Below are 25824 nucleotides of genomic sequence, written 5' to 3'. Positions count from 1 at the left end.
TCAGTGCTGCAAAGGTCAGAAAGGTGGTAACAATTAACAAACTATATATTATAGATCAGTACTAACAGAATTAAATCTTGTAACATCCAGCTCATGCTGACATCAAAGCCATATAATTCATATAGAGATGAGAAATGCCAGAAGGCAAAAAACAACAAATGACACACAGCTAGATCTTTAAAGCATAATTGGTTCTGGACTACTGTTCAGCAGTCTGTGTAGGTCTGTTAGCCTTAATAGAGAGTGATGGAGGGCTGCCGGGCTAGAGGATGCGTAGGAGGGAAATAACATAAACAGGATTTATCAGAGAGGTAGAGCGAACAGGGCTGGACAGCCCACCTGTCACTGGATGAGAAGAGCTTCTGGTGACAGCTCCTGATTGCACTGTGCAACAAATGGGTCTAAAAGCTCAATAATGCCACTTCCTCTTAAAAATGCCCTCGGTGCCCACCTTTCAGCTGTCAACAGGTGGGTTTCAGGACCGCAAGTGTCTTTGCTCTTCACTGACGTCGTCAGCTTGAGAAGTGTTTCAATTGTCACATCACCAAATCATAACCAGCAATAGTTTGCGTTCAGGGTGGTCAGGGACATTTTGCAACTTGTCCTTGTGTAAATTACTTGGGGTAAAATCACAAATTCATATGATTACAAGGATATTATGAACACGAGAACAGAGAAATGCAGAGAGCAGTGGCAAAACAATGAACATCTTTCCATTCTTCAAATTCTTCTTCCTGGCAGCTGTGACCTAATACTATTCACAAGGGGGACCCTAGACTACAAAAGCTTGAAAACTACTTTCTTAAGTAAGTTTCTTCACATTTACAAGAACCATCTACATTTACATTTACATTTATGCATTTGGCAGACGCTTTTATCCAAAGCGACTTACAAAAGAGGATCTAACATTCAAACTACAGCACAATTTATACAAATTACATTGAGTGCAATATGCCAGGAAGTAATACGTGCATTAAAGAAAGACTTTCAGTGCAAGAGGGTCTTCAAGGATTTCTTGAATGCGGAGAATGCATCAAATCTATTTTAACAGGAAGGGCCAATGATTTACATGCATCGGAGTGTACAATTCCAGCTATGATAATGTATGTGTACAAAATATGGTATGTTCACACAGGCTTTCAAAACTGTTAATCTGTAAATAAAAATGTAACCGTTGCTAGTCTTTCTGTAGTTTTTTTAACATAAGACAGAACAACGATGTTACTCCCTGGGATAGACATTTTGGACTATTGTGTTCACATGACCTTAAAGCAACTACTTTGCGCAATAACTTATGTAACTTTATAAGATTACTGGCGATATCTTAACACGGAACATACTATGACACTAACAATTACCCAGATTTCCTACCTCTTCCAGGGCCCACAGCGAATCCACTAAAGGTTTGATTTTCTTTTCACTGTAGAGATCAAGTAGCTTTTGTACTGCAGTCTTCACTTGTCTGCAGCCTCCCTGTTTGAAGAGCAAGTTGAGCAGCGAGAATCCAGCCATAACTTTGTTTTCTTCATAGAGTTTGATGGGATTAACCTTCTCCACCTGCCACCACTGGAGACAAACAGAAAACTAAGTACAAGGCATCTGAACAGTAGAAATCAATTAAAGTGGTTTAATTTAGGAAAAGGCCATCAGTAAGTAATGTATGTCCCTAGGATTATTGGCTAGCACAATGAATCAATGACAGAATTCACTGCTTACAGATTTGGCAAAGCTGAAGAAACTTTTCGTCTCTCCTGTCACCATGTTCGATGAACCTGTAAGCATTCAAATTCAACAATGTATTAGTTTATATATATATATATAATTATATATATATATATATCAGACAAAACACTCATATTATACATTAGATATATTAAAATTGAGCTATGGTATGCATTCTGAAATTAGAAAATTGTGTGAATTAAAACACAGCTTTAAATGCCTGGAACTGAGCATGTGCTACAATGATTAATTGATTCATTTAGAAGCTATATCCCATTAAACCCAAATTATACCTTATCTCAGTCCCCAGGAGATTCCTCCCCAATTAAAAATGCTGCCTAGAACTTAAATGTAAGGAATTACCAGTTATTAAAGCATGAAACGCTCCGCTCAGTCTTTAATATGAATTAACCTCAATTTTGTCCTTAGGTGCAGCACATAACTCACTTCAAATGAGGGCCAAGAGGTCATAAATTAACACTCAGAAAAGTGTTCTATCTATTCAGGAGAGTATCCATTTGCATCAAGATCTTCCTTTATTCATGATCTCTGACACCATGTTTCTGTCATATGTTTAGCCACATTTGTCCACTAATATGCCATGCCTAATGGATCTTTTCATATAAATGACAGTAAAAATGCCAATGTACTTTTATCATCTATTAATACTCTCCATGTAATTATTCAATCCATTTCTGATTCTAAAACCATTAGCACTACTGTCATGCCCAATATCACATTTTCTATCTAACATTAAAAAAATGACCAACCGTAGAGGATGTAGGTGCCCAGGGGCTTCAACAGACCCAAGCCTTTCCCTGTGTTTTCTCCACACAGACAATCCAGAACAACGTCCACTCCTTCTGGGGAGATCCTTGACAGATGGGGATGTGGTAAACAATTATACAACTTAAATCTACAATCCAGCAATACCTGATTGATTAAAGGTTTGGTGACCAATGCCACATTTTTGGAGCTAAATCGTAATGAGATGTAAAGAAATGAGAACATCCCACTGAACTTTACACTTTCAACATATTTAGTTTTTTTGGTTCTTGGCTTACCACAGAAAAAACCTTCAGGTTGCTCTGGTCTAAGCATTGCCAATGTCATTTTGAGATTGCCTGTTCCAAGAAAATCACTTGTCACCCATGAATGGACCAGTAGAAATGATCTAAAATGACTTGGAAATAAATTGAAAGTTAAGAAGGTTTTTACCTTCTCCTATATATATATATATATAAATGTGTGTGTGTGTGTGTTTGTTCACTGCAATATAAAACAAGGCGCTAAATATTAGTGCTTTATCTTAGTACTTTTTTATTATGTCAGTATCAGCCAACTGATAAATCAGTCCAACCCCATTCTTTATCTGTAAACCAAGAGTATGTCTAAACCAAACTGTCTGCACTTAATTATGCTTTAATTAAGTCTGTGCCAGCTTTGTTTTTGCCAAGTGAAAATCGGTTGTCTCTCATGTGGACCCATTTACTGCTCCAACAAAATGCATATGAATCAGAAACAGAGCCTGAGTAACGCTGAGTGCAAATTCTATGGTGTGCCATGCAAACAAGACAAGCTGAAAATAATGAGAACCTTTCCATTAAGATCAAGTGGTTGTAATGCGTTCTTTTCTGTTTGCTGCTTAGACCGCCTGCATAGTGGTCTTGTGATGCCCAGAGTCACTTTTGTAAAAGGACTGACTTGAGAGCAATTTCATTTTGCTTTTCTCCTGATCCTGAGAGGAATGTGGGGCCATGGAGATGAAAGGAGTATTAATCTCCCCTCTCCTACTCATTTTACTTCGATTTATTAGCACTCCAATATTCACCGGAGCTGCATTTGCACAGTATCATTCAGCACTTTAGAGCTACACAAGCTTTGCGCGTATCTCAGGGTTTTAATATTAAATGTAAGTGGCACTATCTGTGGGGGAAAAGGTTTCAGAGCTTTTATCGACTAGTTAGACAAGCAAAAACTGTGATGACAGGAGAAATATTTCCACTGGTTGATAAGCTGGGAGCCAGTTGCAGCACAGAAACGTAAACAGAAGATGCATTGACTACAGTGTTTTCTAATAATATACCCTGCATAATGATTTTCTCCTCCAATGTAAAATCATATTAAGAAACATCTAGGGGTGGTCCTCTGTGGGCCAGTCAATTCGTATCTCCAGCAATCCAGCATGTGTGTGTGCTTGAGAGAGCCTTTTGGTGCCCCTCCTCACATTAAGCCACTAGTCTCGCAGCCGAATGGAGTGTTGCCATGGGTACGGTAGCCGCACATTTCCAGAGAAGGTAACCAGTGACGTCTCAGCCTCCTCAGACCAGCACTGGCCTCTAAGCATGACTCACATTATCATATCCTCATCATGCAACAGCTCCATTCCTGCATGAGCTGACCGTCCCTTACAGTACCAGCCCTGAGCAAAACATGTAAAAATTCATGTGAACCCTTCCAAAGAAAAAAACACAAAGGAATGGAAATGTTCTACTGTGATTCTCCTGTTAAAGCACATACAGTAAAAACTGCTTATAATGTCAGCTAATATTGAAGTATTCTGGATTTGGTTCCACACAAAAACACTAAGGTTTAGTCAGTTGAGAGAGCAGGGATCTCTCATGTCCTGGCTTCTATAAAGAAGATGACATCTCGTAGTATTTCAATCTGTTTCAATGTGTTTAAAGTCTCATTCTAGAATCTACTGGGCCACTGCTGCAGAAGTAGTGTTTACAAATGAGGTGATGCTTTTTATTATAAACTTTGGTTAGAAACCAGTAAAACCACTAAGAATCCTGGAAACCTTAATAATAATAAGAAATGTGATAATTGTATCCAATTACTTACATTTATATCAGTACTTGACTTCACTGAGTAACTGAATGTACTGAAATCTGTTTAGTTTTTGACTACATCCAATTACATCTGTTGATATGATCAGTTACATGAATGTTTATGTCCTTAAAACAGGTATTGGCACTAGTCCCAAAAGTGTAGTGTGAGTGGAATACCAAACCGTAACCAACTGCCATGACACTGCAATATAAACTTGTTTTTAGAAGGTTTATGGCCTTGTTAACAGTTGGCATTTAAATCGGTCCTGCATATGGATGCTGTCCATACAAGCTTATAAAAGCCAAATGTAACAGTGTTTGTGTTAGGAATGTGTTTTGCTCTAGGTGCCAACCCCTAGTCAAGCAGCCATTCTGATTCTGTTTGTGTGTTTAAACACAATAGGTTCAGATCTGCATTTTTCGCCTCTCATGGTATGACATAACATACCTCTGCCTTTACCTTTCTATTGTTTCCACCCTCTCATTGTTGACTGAGTAGACTGAGGGCAATCAGCTGTGGAGCACAAGGTTTTATTTGAATATTGTGTGAGGATAATGTAATCCAGTAGGTATCTGGATGAAGAAGCTGTATTTTAAAAATTCAAGTTTAAATTTCTCTGGTCGTCCTTGGGTCACCAAGATAAGATCATCCTAATTGGATGGTAATGCCAAGTGGAAACAAGGCCACAGAAACTTTGCATTTCAATGCTGAGTCCTTACTTTCTAACTTCTGCTACATAGTCGACGTTTCTGTCAAACAGGTGAGTGACTGAGTGTCGGATGGCTTCGTGTTTGAAGGTTGAAGCTGTGCCAAAAACGGTGACATTGGGAACAGTGGAACACAGCTGAGCAACAGCTTGACCCTGGAGAGCAAAAATGGCATAAAAAAAAAGAACAATCAGACATGAAAGCAGACTTGAGCCTGGATATAAAAAAGACAGCAGTCCCTAAGAATGTCGAAGAAACCGTGTCACTGAGGAAGCTTGAAACAATGATGTAAAGCCTTCACATTGCTGAAAGGAAACCACTGTGGTGACAGTGCAGTGATAATATAATTCCACAGCCACACGCTTATACAACTAACACATCAGAATCCTGACAGCCATCTGTTTTTCCTCACAAAACTGTTGAATCAGTATAAAATGAGCATCTACTGAATAAGAAGACCTTCGGCTGAAATATCAATAGTACTACAAAACACACACAAGCAAAAGCGTACCTTGACGTTTCCTCAAGATGACTAAATCTGATGCTTAGTTCACTAAGGCTGTTAATCATTCAAATTGGACAAAGGAATTAATGCCTCCAAGTCCACAAAGATGTGATATTCAGTGTAAAGCCTTTTGTTACCACAATAAATGGGAAAAAACACCTACTACTGGTCTTCATTCATTCATTATCTGTAAGCGCTTATCCAATTCAGGGTCGTGGTGTGTCCAGAGCCTACCTGGAATCAATGGGCGCAAAGCGGGAATACACCCTGGAGGGGGCGCCAGTCCTTCACATGGCAACACAGAGACACACATTCACACAAACTTGAGTCGTCAATCCACCTACCAATGTGTGTTTTTGGACTGTGGGAGGAAACTGGAGCACCCGGAGGAAACCCACGCAGACACATGGAGAACACACCACACTCCTCACAGACAGTCACCCGGAGCGGGAATCGAACCCACAACCTCCAGGCCCCTGGAGCTGTGTGACTGCGACACTACCTGCTGCTCCACCATGCCGCCCCTACTGGCCTTCATTTCAAAATAAATGTTGCATGTGGCAGCTTATGACTACATAGTGTATTTACTACAATGCTAACATTGCCTATAAGAAATGGTTTTCTCAATTTTTTTTAAGTGCATGGGATATGTCCACACAACAAGCATCTACTTACAGTCCATCAATGAGTTAATGACAGGCTCACTGTCCATTACAAACGCTAAATAGTGCCCTAGCATCCTCTAGTTTCAGCTTAGACTGTTTAGACTGTTTGTCCCATAAGATTTTTTCAGTTTCTTTCCAGCCTTAATTTACATCCCCACCTTTCCTTTCCATTAGGAACCTCACAATGATGTTAATGGACTAATAAATAATAAACTATTTTCAGATTTTGTATTAAAACAGGGTGAAATATTGGAGAAAATTCAACACATAATGGTTGCTCTATGCTCTCAGTTTAGTCATTCAAATAGAATAACTTATGAGTCAAACTTTTAATATCATGCCCCTACCCCCCTTCACCACCCAATTTTCCCTACTGTCCTCCTGTATATTCAAGTGAAGGAAAAAGGGAAGTACAACTGAAGGACACATGACAAGTGAACTCACCTTAGGCTACAATGCTGCTTTCATAAATAATATGTGTCCTGTCTGTGCATGAGACATAAATTACAAGCCACAAATTACAAAATACATCATGCATCTGGCTCTCACTGTCTGCTCTCCCAACCAAAGTCAAATAACACTGGGAGCCACAGGGATTTAACAGGCTAATCTACTGAATTTGATGTAGCTTAGCTGAATGTCATGTTACTACTGGAACTCTTTTTTTTTTATATTATTAAAGAAATATCTAAAGCCATTCCAAAATACTGGAATGGTGGAATCCTAATAGTGAAGATGCTTTTTCCAGGTGCAACTTCAATGTCCCCGGAGCCACCCTAAGGCTGACAGACTTACCACTCCACCTCCTGCTGAGTGAACCAACACAGACATGCCCTCCCGGAGATTGGCCACTTCAAACAGCATCATGTAGGCGGTCACGAAGTTCATGCAGAAGGCAGCTGCCTCAGGGAAAGTCATCTCATCAGGTATCTTATAAACCCAGTCCAGTGGTGTACACACCACCTCAGCCCAAGCGTTGTAGTTCACAAAGGCCATCACACGATCACCAATCTGAAAGCAGTTTAGTCACAATCTTTAAACATATTAGATAATGTCACAAAAGCTAGTGGAATCCACTTACTCCCACTTATCATTAGTTAGATTTCAATAAGCAATTTTACATAAGGTTAGGGCTATTCCTGTAAATAAAGAAAACCCACCAAAAAATCCCAAGACATGTGCACTGTTAGATGAATATTTTTGGTTGTTGAACTATACTGAAACTCTAGCGCCACTGCTGTGACTGATCCACTTGTACCAGTACACATCCACTAACAACATCACAGCCACATCTGTGTCACTGCTGCACTGTGAATGATGCGCTACCCAAATAATACCTGCACTGTGGTGGTCCTGACTACTGAAGGACAGGGTGGCAATATGCTAACAAGTATGCAGAGCAACAGATAGACTACAGTCTGTAATCGTAGAACTACAATGTGCATATATGTGATTAACGGAGCTGATAAAATGGACAATGAATATAGAAACAAGGATTTAACTTTAATGTTTTGCCTGGTTGGTGAATTGTGATCCATTTTTCTGGCTTCTTTATTAAAAATGCATGGTTTACATGTGTCAGGTGATTGTGCAAAAATAAAGTGTGAACAACACATTCTTGCCAAAAAGACTAAACTGTAAGGCAGCAACTGTAGCACATTTTACTTAAGTGCAACCCCATGACATCTTTGAAGAGTGCAAATTTAAGGCAGCTTAGTCAGGGTGATTAGGTTTTAACAAGGAGCAAAGCTGACTGTATAAAACACTGATGATTAAACTGAGGGGCAGAGAGGTTTCCCACTCTTTATAAACACAACATTACAAATATATTTAGATGTCACATACCTCAAAGCCTTTAGTATTTTCTCCCACAGCCTCCACTAACCCAGAACATTCAAATCCAGGCACAAGAGGTGTTTTAGGAGGATTATCTATATTCCCTTGACGCACCATAAGGTCGAGGAAATTCAACCCACTGTAAAATAAAATTCAGGGTCACATTTTCAGACACAATCCACTGTGCCAGTGTCATTTTGCCCCTTCATAATGTTCAAGCAGCATGTTTTTCATTAGGCAGCCATAATCTGTGCTTTTCTAGAAATAACTCTGAAGTGCACACAACCTAAAGTGGCAGGATTCAGTTAATATCTTTGTATTTTGGATTGAAGAATTGTCTGCAGACACCTCTTAAAATAAGAGAATTCAGATTCTACAAGGTGCACCCATCTTGGACATAAACCTTCAAATTTACACACACACACACAGAGTCTGTGTAATCTCCATAGAACAGCGTGAACTGAAATGGTGGAGCTGCCTTAAAGGCTCAGGTCTCCATGTGCAATGGCAAGCATCTACTAGAGAGATTTAAAATCCTGAGGCATAAGCTCTGGAGCAGAAAGGCATTTTCAGGAGGGACAGAACACCAATCAACATCAGTACCAAACCTCAGTAATGCTCTCCTGGTTGAGTGTAATCAAAACTGCTACCGCAGCAGGAGGAGGCAAACTACTAATTTCTAAAAGAGTTTGGATAGTCATGAGTCCACAGATTTGTTGTTCCCTTAATATTTTATAGCAAGAATCTTTAGGGAAATGTTAAATATGAAACATTACTATTACGTAAACTCTTAATAATTGCTTACACACCATAAACATTTTTCCCTGTAATTATTCATAGCACTCAATCAGTAGGTCTTCTGCAAAATGTGATGTTTATTATTCATTTTTATGACGTGAAATTGGCTCTGACCAACACATCTGAAAAAATACGTGAAATCCTGCATTTGAGAAGTGAAGGTAGAAAAGAAACATTTAGAAGCAAACTTTCCCAATTTAACAAACAGTTCCCTTCATTTAATTAAATGTTCCCTTATATAAATGAAGAAACTCTTATTATATAATATATAATTCCCTCCAAACTGAAAAGGTTTGTTAAATTAGTTAAAGAAATGGAAAAAATGATTAATCTGAAGGAACCATTAAACTAAGGTATCCCCTAAAAAGTAATTAATGCTTCAGAATGAGATTTTTAGACGTTCATTCATTCTTTATCTGTATCTGTTACATCGTTATAAGGATTGTCATGAGTCTTTCCAGAATAACTGTGTCAGCCTGGGGAAGAGCCAATCCATCTTAGGGCATCACACACTCACATTTATGGACACATTTAAATAGACAATCCACCTACCAGCATGTGTTTTTTGGACTGTGGGAGGAGACCCACGCAGAAACAAGGAAGAAACACTAACTCTTTGCAGACAGTGACCCTGTGGTGGTTTTGAACCAAGAATCGCAGAGCTGTTTGACACTACATGATGCTTCAGTGTGCCTGTATGTAAAAGCTATTTCTAATAAAATAAATACCCTAATGCCTTAAAAGTGGTTTAAAAGGTTATGCTAAACCCCACTTTCATTCAGAGGATGTGGATCTATATCTATGCAGTTCCTGTCTCTATCCAAACTTACCATTCAACAATTTACTTGCAGATCTAAGCTAATCTGGAAAGCTCCTTCCCATAAATTGATTGGATTGGATAAATTGATTTATGATGTCAGAAACCTGAGCTGTCTGAATTTGCCCATTTGAGACCCTGTTTAGAACTCACTGCTATTTCAAAGCAGAAATGCTCAGTCATGGTTTTGGCTGCTTATTTCCCTCATGATACGTCCCTAGGAAATAAACAACAGCACACATTTAACAAGGATACAAACTTGATTTTCACAGAGGGGTTACTTACAATTGAGGGCTTGATTTATTAATTTTAAGGAAAGTGATTATTAAAATGAGGATCCCATTTATTACATTGGCAAAACGAATCATAAACTGAGGATTAAATGTTAATGAGCTTGTGAGCCACTGCAGTTCAGCGGAATAATGTAATTGCGCTGCGTTATTTAAACAGCGTTTCTCTGCATGTTAAAGTTATAATGCAGCGGCTTATTTAATAACGTGGCACATACTCTCCACGTACAGTAACGGTCGCACCATTAAACAGAGGGATGCAGCAGCAACGTGTTGCTATCAGTGCTGCTTTCCGCAGAAATCGCACAAAAACAATGAAATACACAAGAGAATAACCGCTAGTTCGAGTCGGAATCAGATAAACATGTACCATGCTTTCACACGAATCTTCACTTCTCCATCCTGGGGCTCAGGCATCGGTTTCTTGGTCACTTTGAGTTTGTTAAGACCCCCGAAGCCCGTGAGGAGAACCGCCCGCATTTCCTTGGAGTCCCCGGCGCTGGCTGTGCTCTCTGGTTCCTTCGCCCCATTACTCTCTATCATCTGCTCAGTCTCTTCGGTCCTCTCCGGTCCTTCTTTCGCCATCTCCGCTGGTTCTTGCGTTGCTTCTCGTGTTGTGTCCGGGGCAGAGCGCTGCAGTCTCTCTAACGGTCCTCACAGTGATTCTCCGCTGAGCGCTCAGCCCCCGCTACTCGCCCAGAGACAGTGATACACCAACGAATCGCTCGCTCTGAACGACTCCTTCAAATCAACCGAGTCAAAAGATTTGGTAGGTTTGTCTCTCTCAGCAGCTGAATCCACAGAACCACAGCAGCCTTGGAGATGGAGCCTATTTCCTGTGCCTCACATCGTTTAGACACCCCCCCTAGAGTGAAAATCAGGTTCTTAATAGTGTTAACTTCCCTGTGTAGTGTTGTTCAGACTAGGAGGCATATAATGAGTGAAATAAGCAGCCAGCGCCATTGCTGTGAATATATTATTAGCAACTCCTGAGGACAGAAGTATGAGCATGGATAGCATTGATTCAGAGAGCCAGGGTTTCTTAGGTCACAAACCTTAAAACCCAATCTTGGTAAGATATTCTCAGATTTTATCAATGCTAGCAAAACACAATCCTTAGCATTTTTTTTGTCGTTGTATTATCCATAAAAATCTAATACTTCAAGAACCTGGAAACATCACCATTTTAAATATATATATATATATATATTTTATGTCACTTACATGTTAAATTTACCAAATATGTGTGTGTGCTTTCTTGTGATGGACTGATGTCCTGTGCACCCAATAATTACAAACAGGCTCTGGACTCACTGTGATCATAATTTAAGTAATTAAATGATCATGAGGTAAACATGATCATTATTGTTACATTTTTTTAATGAATATTAAACACTTCACATTCAGACAAATGACTGTTAAGATTTTGATGATTAAATTTTGGAGTCATTTAAAAAAATAATCCTACTCATTTTGACAACCTTTCTTATTCTACATAATAGTAATGTTTACAAATCAAAACCTTTGTGCACATGCTCATAAGGGTATGATGGGAAAAAAAAGCTCACCCTTAAAGAATTAGACTAGTGCTTAGCTATGACATGATTTCTGATGGAGTCTTCAACAAGGTAAACATGCTTCTGAGTGGTTAAAAACATTATTTAGGTAAATGAGTCTGCACTTATATGTTTATTAAAACTCAAGGTCATTTGGCCAAGCAGTGTTAAGCCCACGGATACCGTGTCAGCGTCAAAGAAGTGAATGGGATTGCGGAGAAGCAAAGCTAAAACACACAAAGGAAATAAATATTGTGATTTAAAGGCTTTTAATTTTTAACAAAAGACAAAAAACAAAATCATAAGCTGTGTCTCTTAATAACAAAACTATACAAATCTGTTTATATCACTGAAAGAGTACTAATCGCCTGTGTATTCCCTCATATTAAAGCGTATGCAGCTATTAGCTAGGTCCACTCTTTCACAGGACACCACAGTGTGCCTTAGTCACTGGTGCTACACTGTCATACTGTATCATTTTGTGCGTATTACAGCATTCAAAAGAGATAAATTGTGCGCAATGTAGCTTTTTTACACATTAAACAGAGTGCAAACTATTACATTTGATAGTATATTTTCTCTAAATGATTTCCCTGATAGTACATACTTCTTTAAATACCTTGTAATAATTTACTTGAAATACTTCAAACAAAGCAATGGGATACAATACACTGGTTCAAGAGTCGACAAGCAAAATATGTATCTTTGTGTAGTGAACAACAGTGAATTCTATTTTCTTGGAATGTCTGTGAATATCCGCAGTCCATGCATTGCTTGAATCTCTTCCTTGAGTGCCTGTTAAATGATAAACAATAATGAATATGAAGTGACAGGCTTGTTATGGAGTCAAAATCTCATTGAAATGATCAAGCTATGTCTGACTGGTTAAAATCTTGCATGCAAAGCAAATGCAAAATTAAAATACGTAGCATAATCATATAAATGTTTATTTTATGCTCAAATCTGCAGAATAAATACATATATGTTACCATATATTTTTTTTCTCCATTAGCTGAAGTGAAACAGGTTGACATGGTATTTAAACACTTTAAAACCCATCATTCACTACTTAGTCCAAACCCATACCTATTATATATTCATTGATTTTCAAAATACAGTAACTAAAAACGCAATTCAGAGAAGTTAAGGAATGTGCCAAAGGTTCCTATCAACACTTTCATGAAGAAAGCTATTTGTACGTTTCTATTAAACAAAGGATTTCTCATTCAGATCAAGTGAATTTTGATTACATTTTAAATTCTGCAGAATAAATATTTCAAGAATATTTGATATTTCACTGGACATACCTGATTCACTAACTGGTGTTGCTGCACTGTTCTTTTCCCTCTGAACTCATCTGATTCAATGTGTATTTCATACATTGCACCACACCCTCCTGAAATACAGAGATAAACCTGAGGACAAACAGCCAAACTCTACGAATACAAGCAATATTTCCAGAAGACTGGAAGCACCTCTTATAATGAATGATTTCAGCTACTTTAAGGTTAACACTGTGTTCAGCTCTGCACACACTGATGGAATAATCTCAATAAAAATGATGAAGTTGCAAACACAAGCCTGAAGAGATCATGCTCTATACCAAGTGTGAGCTACAGGAGTAATAAATAATCTTGATCACTGCCTTCTCCGGAGTGGAGAAGGGACTCCATCCATTACAAATTGTCAATCTGTTCAAAATCAGAATCTGGCCTCACTAATATTCTCATTGCTGCATGTCATCATACCATTACAGCAATGCCCCAAACACTAAGCCTTCACATGTCCACATACTTTAGTTCATACAGGTCTAGTGTAGTTTTCATATAAGTGGAGTCTGAATGCCTCACGGTAAGGGTTCTTCAAACAAGGGATTCAGAATATTCTGGAAATTGATTCTGGAAAAAAAAACCTCACCTGATATGTCCACAACCTTCAGAGATGTAGCTAGCGGGAATTTTTCTTTCAGTGTTTTTGTGATACGGATTTCTCCGTCTGTTTTCGACGAAAAACTCCTTAAAAACACAGGTCGACACCGCAAGGCGAGGAGAGTCTGAGGGAACATAAAGCAACACGAAGGAGATGATGAGGGAACAAAAAAAAAACACACGTAAAACCTTTACAAAATTCTACATTTAAGTTTAAGCAATATTCTCTAAAGCCGTATTTAGCTAAAAACCCACAGTAAACAAATGTTATTGCTACCAGAGCAGTGTCAAATGTAAATGAACTGCCTCCTTAACAACACAGCCCCTTATCTTCTACGGAACAAGCTCATTACCGCTAAAACAACGCTCAAGCGTATTGTCATGTAAAGAAATAGGCTTCAGAGCAGTTACTTTGCATCTCAGCAGCCCAGAGAAGGACATCGTGGAAGTGAATATGTTTGGTAACGATTTAAATTCTCAAACTTTCACAGCCGTTCTGTAAAAGTCATGTCCCTGTACTGAGAGTCGCACTATTATTACGTATTCATATCATTGACTCGTCACAAATTGCTCTGTACGCCCTACATAGTGCCCTAAATAACCCTTGAAACCAAAGTTTCCCCTGCACTAGCTATATATTCGATTCAAGAAGCGTCCAAGTTGTAGCTGATAGTTATTCATGACTTTAAAATACAGTTTCAGAGAAGAAACATTTAGTTTAACATTTTAATTTAACATTTTAGGAGTAGTGAGCTGTTTAAGTGTCAGTCATACATTTTCTAACCTGTGTTTTGGCGAGCCCTACTGAAGCTGAAATGTACTACATCTAAGTCAAATTTTAAGTTAAAGGAGCATTGCGTCGCTTGTTTGATCATTATAAATATGTAACGTAAAATAACGTTTATATTAAGACAATGTAATGATGGTTTTGTAATGAAAACAATGCAAATTTTGGTGCACAGAGCTGCGTAGTAGCACATTTCGACAAGGAAGCACAACTCACAACACCTGCAGTAGAAAAGCAGTTAGTCGGAGAAACTAAATAATTTTTCTCACTACCTTGCAGTCTATAAACCTAAATACTTTTAAGGTCCTAGTACTTTAAACAGCTTTGGTAACAAACCTCAGGAAAGGTCAGGCACTTCTGAAAGCTGTTCTTTAAAAATTGTGTTTCTGCCTTACACCCAATGACCTTGCAGTGTCCAGATCCTGATTAGGACGGGCTGGTTAGAGAAAGTGGATAGGTGTTGGGTTTCAAGAAAGTTACATCTGCGCAGCTGTATTAGTACATGTTTATTATATTAAAAAAAACTTAATAAACAAACAGAAAGGTTTACATAAATTTTTACACATCACAAAGAAGAAAGAGAGATTTTTTATCTTACAAAACATTTAGAATTTAGATATTGGAATATGGCTTCCATTGTCCCATCACTTTAAACAGTTCCCAATCTATAGAGCTATATTTTTCCTTCAATCACACACAAAAAATCTGTTTTAATCAGTTGCCAAATCAGCGTATTACATTTTAAATATGTACAGTACAAATTAATAAAGATCCTAATCATAATAGAGCATATAGGTGCAGCAGGTAGTGTCACAGTCACACAGCTCCAGGGACCTGGAGGTTGTGGGTTCAATTCCCGCTCCGGGTGACTGTCTGTGAGGAGTTTGGTGTGTTCTCCCCGTGTCCGCGTGGGTTTCCTCCGGGTGCTCCGGGTTCCTCCCACAGTCCAAAAACACACGTTGGTAGGTGGATTGGCGACTCAAAAGTGACCGTGACTGGCGCCCCCCCCCAGGGTGTATTCCTGCCTTGCGCCTAGTGATTCCAGGTAGGCTCTGGACCCACCACGACCCTGAAGTGGATAAGCAGTTACAGATAATGGATGGAATGGATGGAGTTTTTTGAATATGTTACTTCTTAAAACAAGTAATACTGATACTTTGATGGAACTGCTCTAGAGGTCCCTTTGGCATTTTGATTTGGAGCATTCAGGCAAGAATCAAAAGAGAACAAGACGTGGTGGACAGGAAGTGTCTCAGTTTTGGAGGATAAAGAGTCTGTAAACTGTACTAAAGAAACTTCAGTCTCCCCATTTAAATGTTTGTGATTTGTCCTGTGCAATAAGCTGCAAATGGAAATGCACTGAAATAAAAACGACTGTTAAAACAAAAGGCATACATTTGAAATCACCACAGTATATTTTCATGGCTGTAAACAGTCAGTCTGTTGCTCTTCAAGCAGATCAGAACCTCCATTTTGATCCCTTCCTACTTCAATAATTTTGTCCAAGTCCAAATCTCCAAGAGCTGGAAATAATTCTGCATATCTGCTACCAGATAGTCTAATATTTAATCGTTTTGTGCTATGAAGTAGCCATGCATGTCAATGTGCAGCTCTACACCGACATAAACCTTTGCCACTTCTTTAAAGGACTTTCCATCAAGCACCAGAAGAAAGTCAGACTCGCCAGGATTGCTGTTTATCACTGAAGTCAGGATTACACCTAAACAAGAACAGCAAAAAACAAAAACAAAGTCCAGTTACAAAATATTGCCTTGTATAAATATGGATCTATCAGAGGTGGGTATTTAAAACTACATTTAATAAAGTACAGCAGCAGGTAGTGTCGCAGTCACACAGCTCCAGGGGCCTGGAAGTTGTGGGTTCGATACCTGCTCCGGGTGACTGTCTGTGAGGAGTTGGTGTGTTCTCCCTGTGTCCGCGTGGGTTTCCTCCCACAGTCCAAAAACACACGTTGGTAGGTGGATTGGCGGCTCAAAAGTGTCCGTAGGTGTGAGTGTGTGAATGAATGTGTCTGTGCCTGTGTTGCCCTGTGAAGGACTGGCGCCCCCTCCAGGGTGTATTCCTGCCTTGCGCCCAATGATTCCAGGTAGGCTCTGGACCCACCGCGACCCTGAACTGGATAAACGCTTACAGATAATGAATGAATTCATAAGTAAATAGTGATGGATTTGTACTCATATACTGGTATAATTGCTTGAATTTAGATTGTGGTCACTCTAACAACAGCTTGTAGTGACCAAAAAGGGTCTTGGGTTTGGCAGATAAACTAAGTTTATGAACATTAACCTTTCTGGATTCTTAATAACTCACCATCATCTTCTTCAGTTGCCCCTGGCCTGGGAACAAATACGGGCTCAGAGGGAAAACAGTTATTTGCGGTCCACTCAAGCTGTTGCTTTGTCTGAACATCCAGCTTTATGATCTGCGCAACAAGTTTACAGAATAATTACATTTTGCTGTTGTCTGACATACCATTACGTATTAATAAATACTGTAAATATACATATTGTATTGAAATTATGAAGTCAGTAGTAAAAAACACATTTATTATGTGATTTTGCTACACTCTATAAAGCCCAAATTATTTATTTATACCTCAGAATAGAGTGGTTACATTTTTCAGGAGTTTATTTATCAATGAACCATTATTGGGCTGATAAGTCTTGAACTGAATACCCAAGTTATACCTATGGTAAGACTGCAGATATGAATGACTATGAAGTGATAGGACAGTGGGATCCATTACCCACTACACAGTCAACATTTCTATTACAAGTCCTGGCAGAAACTCTAGAATCCAAACCTAGCATATTTCAAAGTGGCAGCACCATCTTCCCTAAAAACTCTGCTCTTCTCATTCCCCTTTAATAAAAGTGTTGGTGAGGGTTAATTTTTCACCTTTGTGGATTCAACCATCTCTGCAACAGTCAGGTAAACATATCTGTACTTCTGTCCGTTGTAGTTGTAATTGATTCTGGGAAGTTCCACACCTAATAATGTCAGAAAAGAATCAGATGAAATTAAAATGTGTTTCTTAATAAGGATTAGTATGAATTTGGTTTGAATTAATAAGCTATAATTATATGTTACCATCAGCAAGAACCTCTGGCTGGCAGAGTATTTTCCCATCTTTTTCTTTCACAGCACTTGCTGTTGTGGATTTTAACTTAACCAGGTCTTCTCCAGCCTCACCCTACACATAAAATCCACTATATTACAGCTCAAAACTTATGTTCAGGTTTCATGGTATTAGAGGAATGAAAAATTGAACAAGCAAAGTACCTTATCAGCAAGCGGAAGCACAAATCGCTTGCATTTAGGTTTGCAGAAGCTTTTGCTTGTCGCAGCTCTGTTTTCCTCTTTGAGCTTGTTGAGGTAGAACATGTCATACAGGCTGTTGTCATTATAGGCAATGACATCAAACACAACATGACCATCCTCTTCGAAGGCATTGATGTGATGGTATACCACCATTGCCCCAGTGTAATATTTGATGGCAACTTCTTTCTTTGTCTTTCGATCAATGAGATGAATCAGTGTCTATTGTAGGGATAAAAACAAATTAAATAAAAATCAGAATAAACTCACTGCTCTAAATAAAGATGCTATTTTTAAACTAAATCCTGTTTTTTTTTCAACTTTGTGTGGCTTTAAATGTTCATGCTTGTGTGGCTTTATCTACCAAAATATTATCACTATTCTATTGTTTCCTGTTATGTGCCTTGTTCAAAAAGTTTTCCAGTTTGAAACCCTCCTTAAAAATTTAAATGAGCATCGCTATACTGCTTAAGAGTAGGTAGAAACCTGTCATTCAACATAAGTTGTATTTGCAGCTTAAGCTTCCACATACTGAAACTCTCTCTTTCTTTTATAAAGTAAATGAAACATATTTTACAAGATGTGTGTCCTTTAAATGACGATCCACTGAAATATGCTTCACAAATAAAAAAATGTTTCCTTTATTCACTCTTTTAAATGATTTTTTCGATACCTTTATGTTTGAATGCAAATACAGCCACAAATAATTACTGATCAAAAAATACCTACATCATCCTCAGGATGGAATTTTAAGCAGCTGGCCCAGTTGACTCCCCTCAGGTATGCGGTAGCCATTTTGAGAATGTCCAGCTTCAAGGGCTGCTCAATAAATACAAGGTAATTCTCAGTTATGCCAAAGCTGTGGTAATAACTCGGTGTAAGGAGAGAGCGGCAGGGCACAGTGCAGATGGTTTCAACATTCTTTAGGGCTGGAGACCCTTCAGAGCCACCTGAATGGTTAGAGCACAAGTAACACTCCTGTTTTAGTTGTAAACAATGGCTTGAGCAAATAATAATTTCTGAGTCAGTAAACCTCCGCTATGCACATACCTTTCCCTGCTGCAGGAACCTTGAATATCATGTATTTTGTTTTGCCTTTGTCTGCAATCGATGTCCCCATGTTGTAGGTGTTTCCTTCTTTATCATAATGTGGATGTGATGTAACAAGGTTCACAGCAATGTATTTCTGATAATCCACCTTTAAAAGTAAAAGCAAATATCATTAGAACAGTTTTAACTGCATCTTTCTGAAGTAAAATGTGATGAAAAGAAGCTTCCATGAGAGAGTGGGTGTAAAATTAATATCATACTATTATAAAGAAAATACAGTACAAAATTCTCTAACTGTTGTGCATCCTGTAAAAAGTTCTAATCAATGAACAGTATGTACACTTCAGGTCCAAGCCCAAATTGCCACATTATTTACCTTTTAATTATGTTAACAACCAATATTAAACAAAATATTGCAGAGATGTTTTGGAGTACAGGAGCATTGTGCATAAAATCATGCTTCCTGCTATTGAAAATGATTATCTAAAGAGGAACAACCAAATATTAAGTCCATCTAGAAGAGAACAGGTTTTGGGAACAAGCCCATAAAGGTCATATTTTCTTCTGGTCAGAGTTCAGATTAGATCCTATAGGGAATATCTGGTCTCACACTGAACACAAACAGATTGGAAATGTTTAACATCCCATCGACTGTTTCAAGCCATCAACAGAGCGTAATAATGTTGACTCTTCTCTTTGCAGAACATTATCAGCAAGGTTTCAACGTGTACAGAACTCTCCCCTTGTAGAAACCAGGGATAAACTGCCACTGTAAATTGCTAAATCTATTTGTTTAATTCTTGCTCATTAAAAACTGCCATTTTGGCTTGGTCCATTTTTGCAGAGGAGTTTATGTATCTCATGAATGGGACAATTACACTTCTTCATTTGAATGGTGTGGGCTGTAATGTGATTCTATCACAATGTTTTCCAGCCATAGGTCCACACATGAAACCTGTAACAACTCTGAATACCTGTAGCTGAATAATGTTTTAAGTTCTTTATTTCAGTGAATACATCAAAATACTGATTTGTAATTCAAAGACTAACTGTGGGAATTTTAACCGTTATGTGCCTGAGATTGGATGGAATTATATCCCTGTAGAAGCCTATGATGGGCAATTTGTCACGAAAATCATCCACCAAAGTTATTTTGTTGCAGTTTACAAAATAAAAGCATCACCTTGTCCTGCGTCTCTAGCGTTACAGGGTCAATTTTCCGAATGTAGTTGGTTTCCGATGTGGCATAATAGTCATTTCCATACTGTATTATATTACCACCACAGTTGTCTGTAAAGTCTGGAACGGTGTGGTTAAGAAAGGTGATCACTCTGGAATTAATAAGAAGGTCATTAGTTTGTTACAAGTTTTACAAGTGCCTCCGTGCCCTAAACATTTTGCAGTTAACTGCCAAAATAAAATCATGCAGTTTTTTATCCGACAAGATAGTGTTTTGTTTATTTATTGTTAGATATTTTAGGATATACTGATGGATCTTTATTTCTTTCAATCTAATCACATGAATTAAAATGAATGTAACTTTAAGGAAATAATGTTTAATTTGTAGTAAACACTGGCTCAAGTAAACTTCTTCAAACAGATAAAAATACCCTCAAATGTCAACAGAAGAATTTTCCCTGGGTCATTTTTATATAATATCAGTTTTGGAAAAACACGTAAATGTGAACTTAAAAGAGTTAACTGACTTTAAGGTTTAATTCCTTAGCCAAAGATTCGCGTTATACTAGTTAGAAACCTTTATCATAGCTTGTACATATAGTTAGGTAGATTTATGTTAGAATTACATTTACCCCTGGAAAAGCCAAAACATTGGACTGACATAAATATGTAAATTATAAGATGGTATTTGGTAAATTTTACCCTTCATAATTTGATTTGTAAGAGTGAAAGTTTCAGTTTTAAGATGGGTAAACAATCCATATAAACTGACAATGTAACTTACTTGGAGAATAGGTTTTTAGATGGATCAGGATAGGCCATAGTCCCCATCTCAGACACTACAATTCTGTTGGCTTGCATGTTGGTGTTGTAGGTGTCTCCTTTAAGATATTTGCTTCTATAGGTAACTTCTCCTGCAAATTATAAAATATTCATCAATAGAAAACTAAAGCAAAATAATGAAGAAACAGCTTCTTTAAATCAACTAAATTCAATAAACTTTAGTTAGAACTTATTATAATAATTTAGTAACCTTAAGGAACTAATACATAATTCTTTCCAATTCCTTGTTCAGTTTATTAAATATGATGTGGCATGGCCGTATTCAAAATTTTGTACCTAATTTATTCATGGATACCACTGTGCTGGGGGCCCACTCTATTGAGAACAAAGTGGCTCATTCAGGAACTACAAAGCAATTTGATTCTTCGTCTCATTTCAGCTGCACTTTATAGAAAATATGTAAGAGCAATTATGAATCCTTTTTATATAATTTGCTACTTTCTGATGGTAAAAAGACTAACCGCTCCATTAAGACATTTTATTAAGTAATGACACTGATATTAAAGTGCAAGGTATGTATTTATAAGAGCGAGTAACTGAAGTGTGGGCTCACTCCATACATTTTAAGGGATTAGTCAGAATATCTGTATCCACACAGCATTATGTAATGAAAAAAGGCTAACATGAAAATAACAGAATGCTTACTTTAAAATTGGTAACACTCGGAGGCTCTTTAGGGTCAGCCTATTTAACGTAAATATCTTGGGCACAGAATGATATGTAAGATAATTACCATGTTTAATGGTGAAGTTGTGTATAAGGGCCATTCCATCAAACCAGTGGTTATAAGAAGTGTCTCCCACTGAGAAAAGGCCAGGGCCATTTCGCACCAGAGTCCCCTCAAGCCATTCAGGGAGAGAGCCTGCCAAACAATCAACAGATTCAAAGTTGCATTGCATTTACTTATTCAAAATTTACATTTTTCCACGTATAAAAACATAATATATTGTATAAAAAATACTATGTCAGTACAACCACTTAAAAATGATATCACTGAAAACAATGAAGAACCAATTGCCATTTTATTCTAACCTTCTGCACCGTTTTAAATTTTCTCAATCCATTACACTATTAGACACACCCATCTTTGGTCCCAATTGTAGATGTAAAGTCATAGACAGTAGCTCATCTACTATAACTACACAGTTTGTGTTAGTCATTCCATAGTCCTCCCACAGGATGCTTTTGGATAGATATTTCTGGTTGGTGAACTATTCTCTGACAATTCTCTGAACACTGACGATTTTTAAAAACTCCAGGGCAGGTGCTCTAGGGTTGCCCAGCTGTTTGTGAGTTGGCATTATCCTAGAAAAATCAAGTGATGAATAATGATGCCTCAGACATTTGTCCTTCCTACGACTGGCCTCAATCTCTCTGTGTGAGTGGGGTATCCCCTTTGCTCCCCAAATCACACAGCTTGGTGCTTGCCAACATGTCACCTGATGTGACAGACCTGGGCAGCATGCCACCACCACATCAGTGTCACAGTGATGCTGAGAACCATCGCACACACATAAGTAATACCTGCCATTTGGTGACTCCATAGAGGTCCTGATCATTGACGAACACGAAATTGTATGTAGTATAACAGATGGACTGTATAAATATGTCATTACAAGACTACACCTCTATGGTGAGTGGGGCTGATGAAATGAATGAGTGTATAATTTTTGTGTGTTTTTCTTTTTTTTTTTAGCCAAGCCGTGTACCTGGACAGTATGAGGTTCTATGAGGCTAATGTTCCTTCACAGATTTTTATTTTAATCTCTTCACAGCTGCAATGAATGAATAAGTATGTCAAATGTGACAAAAATCCATTAGCACTAAATCGTAAAACCTGTGAAATATTTAATGAAATATTTTCCTTTTACATCTTTTCTGTTAAACTGTGTTCTTTTAATAAGCGTTTATTATTGTCTTTTTACTGTTCCATTTGTTATTGAAGGAGATATTTTAGCTACAGTCCCACACTTGAAAGTTACTATACTGTTATTACTGCTTTCAATCACTTCAAACTAAAGGCAAGTATCAACATTTTTTTTGTAGTTTAAGAGCTATGTCAACAGTACAGAGAACTCAACCGGCATTTACAGTAAAGACACGTCTACAAACGCGGTGTATTCTTACCTTTCACCTCAGCTTTTACAGGCTCTGGGTGCTCACTTTTGTTTTTTCCATAATCATAAACCATTTCTCTCTTTGTGTTGCCTAAGACTCCAGTAACCTAAGCATTAAACACCAGTTTGTAAGTTCCCGTTCTTGATGAAAAACACTTGCACAGCGGGGTCGAAGAACTCTGTTGTGGTTATATAAGTTCAAACCAGTGGCTCCGCCCCTCACGAGTTGTTCCCGCCCGTATTCAGTCACCCACTGAACCAGGAACGGTTAAAAGTTCGTTACTGCTTTTACTGACTCGTGTTTAAGTGAAAATAACGATGTATTACTATAGCTTATTTTACCTGTCCTCGGGAATATGGAAGAATCTTCCGTTTACACAACTGCATTTAAACCGTTAATAATCACTGCTGAGTATTTTTTTCTGTGCTGCTTTGTGATTGGTCACAACGTTGAATTGGGAGTATTCTTATTTCAGACCAGGAACGTTGCAAACAAAAGAGAAGAATAACGACATACAAACTTCAGTTCATTTATTGATGTTCCGAGTTAATTAGTAGGCTATTTAATTTGTTGAGCTGTTCTTTTGTAATTTTGTTCAAGCTGTTTGTCTGGGTAGGTACTTTTAGGCTTTCACCGACGTATGCAAATATACAGTATAGTTAACTACACAAACAAGCAGCCCAGCTAAGTGCCAGCAGGTTTTATTCATGGGTTAAATGTTGGCTACACATATGACAGCTCAGTGATAGTATTGTGACTGGGATAAATATAGGGCCCATAGCATTTGATTTATTGATTGCTGTATGGATGTAAAAAGTATTTCCATAAACATAAACAAAATCATCTTATTTTTTTATATTAAAATTGTTTATTGGGTTTTCAAAGTACTTTACATGTATAACATATTAAACTTATAAATGACAATTAAAATGAAACAAAAATGCTTTTACTCTAACTTTAATGGAATGGGGGGAAAAAATAATGTGACCTTATACACACACTCATCATCAGGAGAGCGAGAGAGAAAGAAAAGGAGAGATAGTTATTTCTAAGCAAAGTGAATGTAAATAATTCAGATATTCATAGATCTGCTGATTCATTACTCTACAGCAGAACTATTATAATAGAGACTTGCTTTGTATCTGAAACTTGGGTAAACACAACGTCACTTGTTAACAAAAATAATGACCACAAAAATTCCTCCAAATGATGTCCATAACACTCACTTTCTGTCTGGTCAAAAGCTGTGTTTTCCCATTTATCACTACAAAGCCACCTTTCACCCAGTCCTACAACTGGGAGAACACCGTTCTTTTACCATTGGCCATGCTACCATTTATTTAATTGGAATTGGTCAAAAACAAGACCTTATCTCATGTTCTGATAACCTTCCCAAATAACAGACTCTCTCTAAGCCACATCAGGTCCACGAAGAAAACAAACGCCACAAAGATGTAATAGATATTTTTTTTAGAAAAATAATTCTATAAAGGATGCAAATGTATTACACTCCTTAAAAATGTAGTATTTCCTCATGATCAATTTTCTTTACTTTTGCCCTTTTTAAAACTTGTTCTCCTTTGATTTTCCCCTTCTTTCCTCAATATTTTTTCTTGAAAAAATGATTTTATAGATTTGGTTTTCTTTACATGTCATGTTTATGTATACAGTCTTTTTACCATTGCAAAATGCATTCAAAATTTCAAGCAAATGTGAATTTTACTTGAAATCAAATCCTCCATGACCCTTAACATCAGACATACCTAATACCAAGAAACGTGGTGGAATTGCAGAAAATAAGTCTTAATTATTGAGATGTACACAGCCTGTCCTGGGGCTTTTAAAGCTTCTAAAGGCTTCTTTGAGTGTTTCATACACAAGGGATATTCCACTGGGACTTTCAGCAATAATTAGTCATAGAAAGTGTGCAAAATCTGCTCCCATTTCTTGAACAAAAGCAGGGATACAGTTCAAGGGGAAGTTTCTATAAGAAAACTGGGGCACATTTGGTTGGTGTCCCAAGAAACGTCTTATATATGTATAAAGACAACTACAAAAACTGCAGCAATGGTCTTCATAGCATGAATCTGAGCAGGCTGCGGCCTCTCTAGTTCCTTAAACTGACATGATAACATATTGCCTAATCTTTTCTAATCTTAATAGTTTTACTCTTATACATTTATTACTGGAATAGTATATGATGTCCATATATACTGAGTTTGCAAATCCATCTGTTCTTGAAGCTGGTTGCTCATGCGGCTATTCATTTGGAGTGCTTTCTCAGAGGTCGTAGAGTGCACATGACCAAGCCTTAGTCCACAGAGCAAAGTGCACTTGAATAGCTTGATGAGACTGAGCTTTCAAGACAGTTTAAGCTTGTCAAGGTCGTTCAGTCACAAGGCTAAGTAAATGGTACTGCTTAAACAAGTTTTTCATATAATACATATGCCATGTTTCACCACTTATAATGAGTGATTTCAGCTACTGCGTGGTGCATTCGTTGGGGACATTCATTATCTATAAGCGCTTATCCAATTCAGGGTCACAGGGCAACACAGACACACACACACATTCACTCACACCTACGGACACTTTCTTTGTTCTTAAGCCGTTGTGCATGGGCCTACTCTCTGGTCATCACTAGTTGGAGTTAAGTTAATGTGGTGTTTAATGCTCTCTTTACAATGACTGTAGGAGTCTTTGAATCAAATGATGTACATTTTCTGTCTGAGGATGTATAAAGATTATTTTATGTTGCAATATTGGTTCCTCCCTGTAATTCTCACACTCCAGGATCACCTCAACTGTTAGCAGCCCTGCATACTGTAGATACATAGGCCAAACAAGTT

General features: G+C 37.8%; 3 protein-coding genes across 5 annotated transcripts in view; all 3 read right to left on the bottom strand.

Moving 5' to 3' along the window:
• Positions 1 to 10876, bottom strand: part of vat1l (vesicle amine transport 1-like) — a 29378-nt gene extending 18502 nt beyond the window's left edge. Inside the window, exons 1-7 of the mRNA XM_066648002.1 lie at positions 10546 to 10876; positions 8280 to 8409; positions 7230 to 7445; positions 5277 to 5419; positions 2493 to 2596; positions 1717 to 1772; positions 1372 to 1566 (exon numbers count right to left, since the gene is read on the bottom strand). Coding sequence (XP_066504099.1) covers positions 1372 to 1566; positions 1717 to 1772; positions 2493 to 2596; positions 5277 to 5419; positions 7230 to 7445; positions 8280 to 8409; positions 10546 to 10760 — 1059 coding nt within the window. The 5' untranslated portion in view covers positions 10761 to 10876. The remainder of the gene's footprint in view (positions 1 to 1371; positions 1567 to 1716; positions 1773 to 2492; positions 2597 to 5276; positions 5420 to 7229; positions 7446 to 8279; positions 8410 to 10545) is intronic.
• Positions 10877 to 11994: 1118 nt separating this feature from the next.
• Positions 11995 to 14210, bottom strand: bola3 (bolA family member 3). 2 transcript variants are annotated; one of them, XM_066648228.1, is made up of 4 exons: positions 14071 to 14210; positions 13649 to 13784; positions 13039 to 13127; positions 11995 to 12526 (listed from the first exon to the last, which is right to left on the bottom strand). In XM_066648228.1, the coding sequence occupies exons 1-4, from the start codon at positions 14098 to 14100 to the stop codon at positions 12461 to 12463; spliced, it is 321 nt and encodes a 106-aa protein (XP_066504325.1). In that variant the 5' UTR covers positions 14101 to 14210; the 3' UTR covers positions 11995 to 12460. The 2 variants fall into 2 exon arrangements, with proteins under 2 accessions (XP_066504325.1, XP_066504326.1); XM_066648229.1 differs by having other exon boundaries at positions 14013 to 14143.
• A 785-nt stretch (positions 14211 to 14995) lies between these two features.
• On the bottom strand, positions 14996 to 23368 carry bco1 (beta-carotene oxygenase 1). Of its 2 annotated transcripts, none has more exons than XM_066647401.1 (11): positions 23317 to 23368; positions 21591 to 21719; positions 20799 to 20928; positions 20019 to 20166; positions 18836 to 18983; positions 18515 to 18735; positions 17750 to 18007; positions 17558 to 17660; positions 17366 to 17457; positions 16778 to 16889; positions 14996 to 16166 (listed from the first exon to the last, which is right to left on the bottom strand). In XM_066647401.1, exons 2-11 carry the CDS (start codon positions 21622 to 21624, stop codon positions 16012 to 16014), a joined length of 1401 nt encoding a protein of 466 aa, XP_066503498.1. In that variant the 5' UTR covers positions 21625 to 21719; positions 23317 to 23368; the 3' UTR covers positions 14996 to 16011. The 2 variants fall into 2 exon arrangements, with proteins under 2 accessions (XP_066503498.1, XP_066503497.1); XM_066647400.1 differs by lacking the exon at positions 23317 to 23368 and adding an exon at positions 22985 to 23135.
• Between the last annotated feature and the right edge of the window lie 2456 nt (positions 23369 to 25824).

This window comes from Hoplias malabaricus, chromosome 16 (genome assembly GCF_029633855.1).
Source record: "Hoplias malabaricus isolate fHopMal1 chromosome 16, fHopMal1.hap1, whole genome shotgun sequence".
Lineage (NCBI taxonomy): Eukaryota > Metazoa > Chordata > Actinopteri > Characiformes > Erythrinidae > Hoplias > Hoplias malabaricus.
The sequence above is the reverse complement of the archived record's forward strand: the minus strand, read 5'-3'. Positions and strand labels throughout refer to the sequence as shown.

Excerpts from the sequence above, each read along its gene's own strand:
- bco1 (XM_066647400.1), bottom strand. The coding sequence starts at position 23,048 with ATGGTTTATGATTATGGAAAAAACAAAAGTGAGCACCCAGAGCCTGTA. Across the intron at positions 18,008-18,514 it reads AATTCCATCCTGAGGATGAT|ACACTGATTCATCTCATTGA; the intron begins GTAGGTATTTTT and ends TCCCTACAATAG. Across the intron at positions 17,661-17,749 it reads TGCTTCCGCTTGCTGATAAG|GGTGAGGCTGGAGAAGACCT; the intron begins GTACTTTGCTTG and ends TTTTATGTGTAG.
- bola3 (XM_066648228.1), bottom strand. The coding sequence starts at position 14,100 with ATGTCCTTCTCTGGGCTGCTGAGATGCAAA. Across the intron at positions 13,785-14,070 it reads CTGGGCTGCTGAGATGCAAA|ACTCTCCTCGCCTTGCGGTG; the intron begins GTAACTGCTCTG and ends ATGTTCCCTCAG. Across the intron at positions 12,527-13,038 it reads AACACCAGTTAGTGAATCAG|GCACTCAAGGAAGAGATTCA; the intron begins GTATGTCCAGTG and ends ATCATTTAACAG.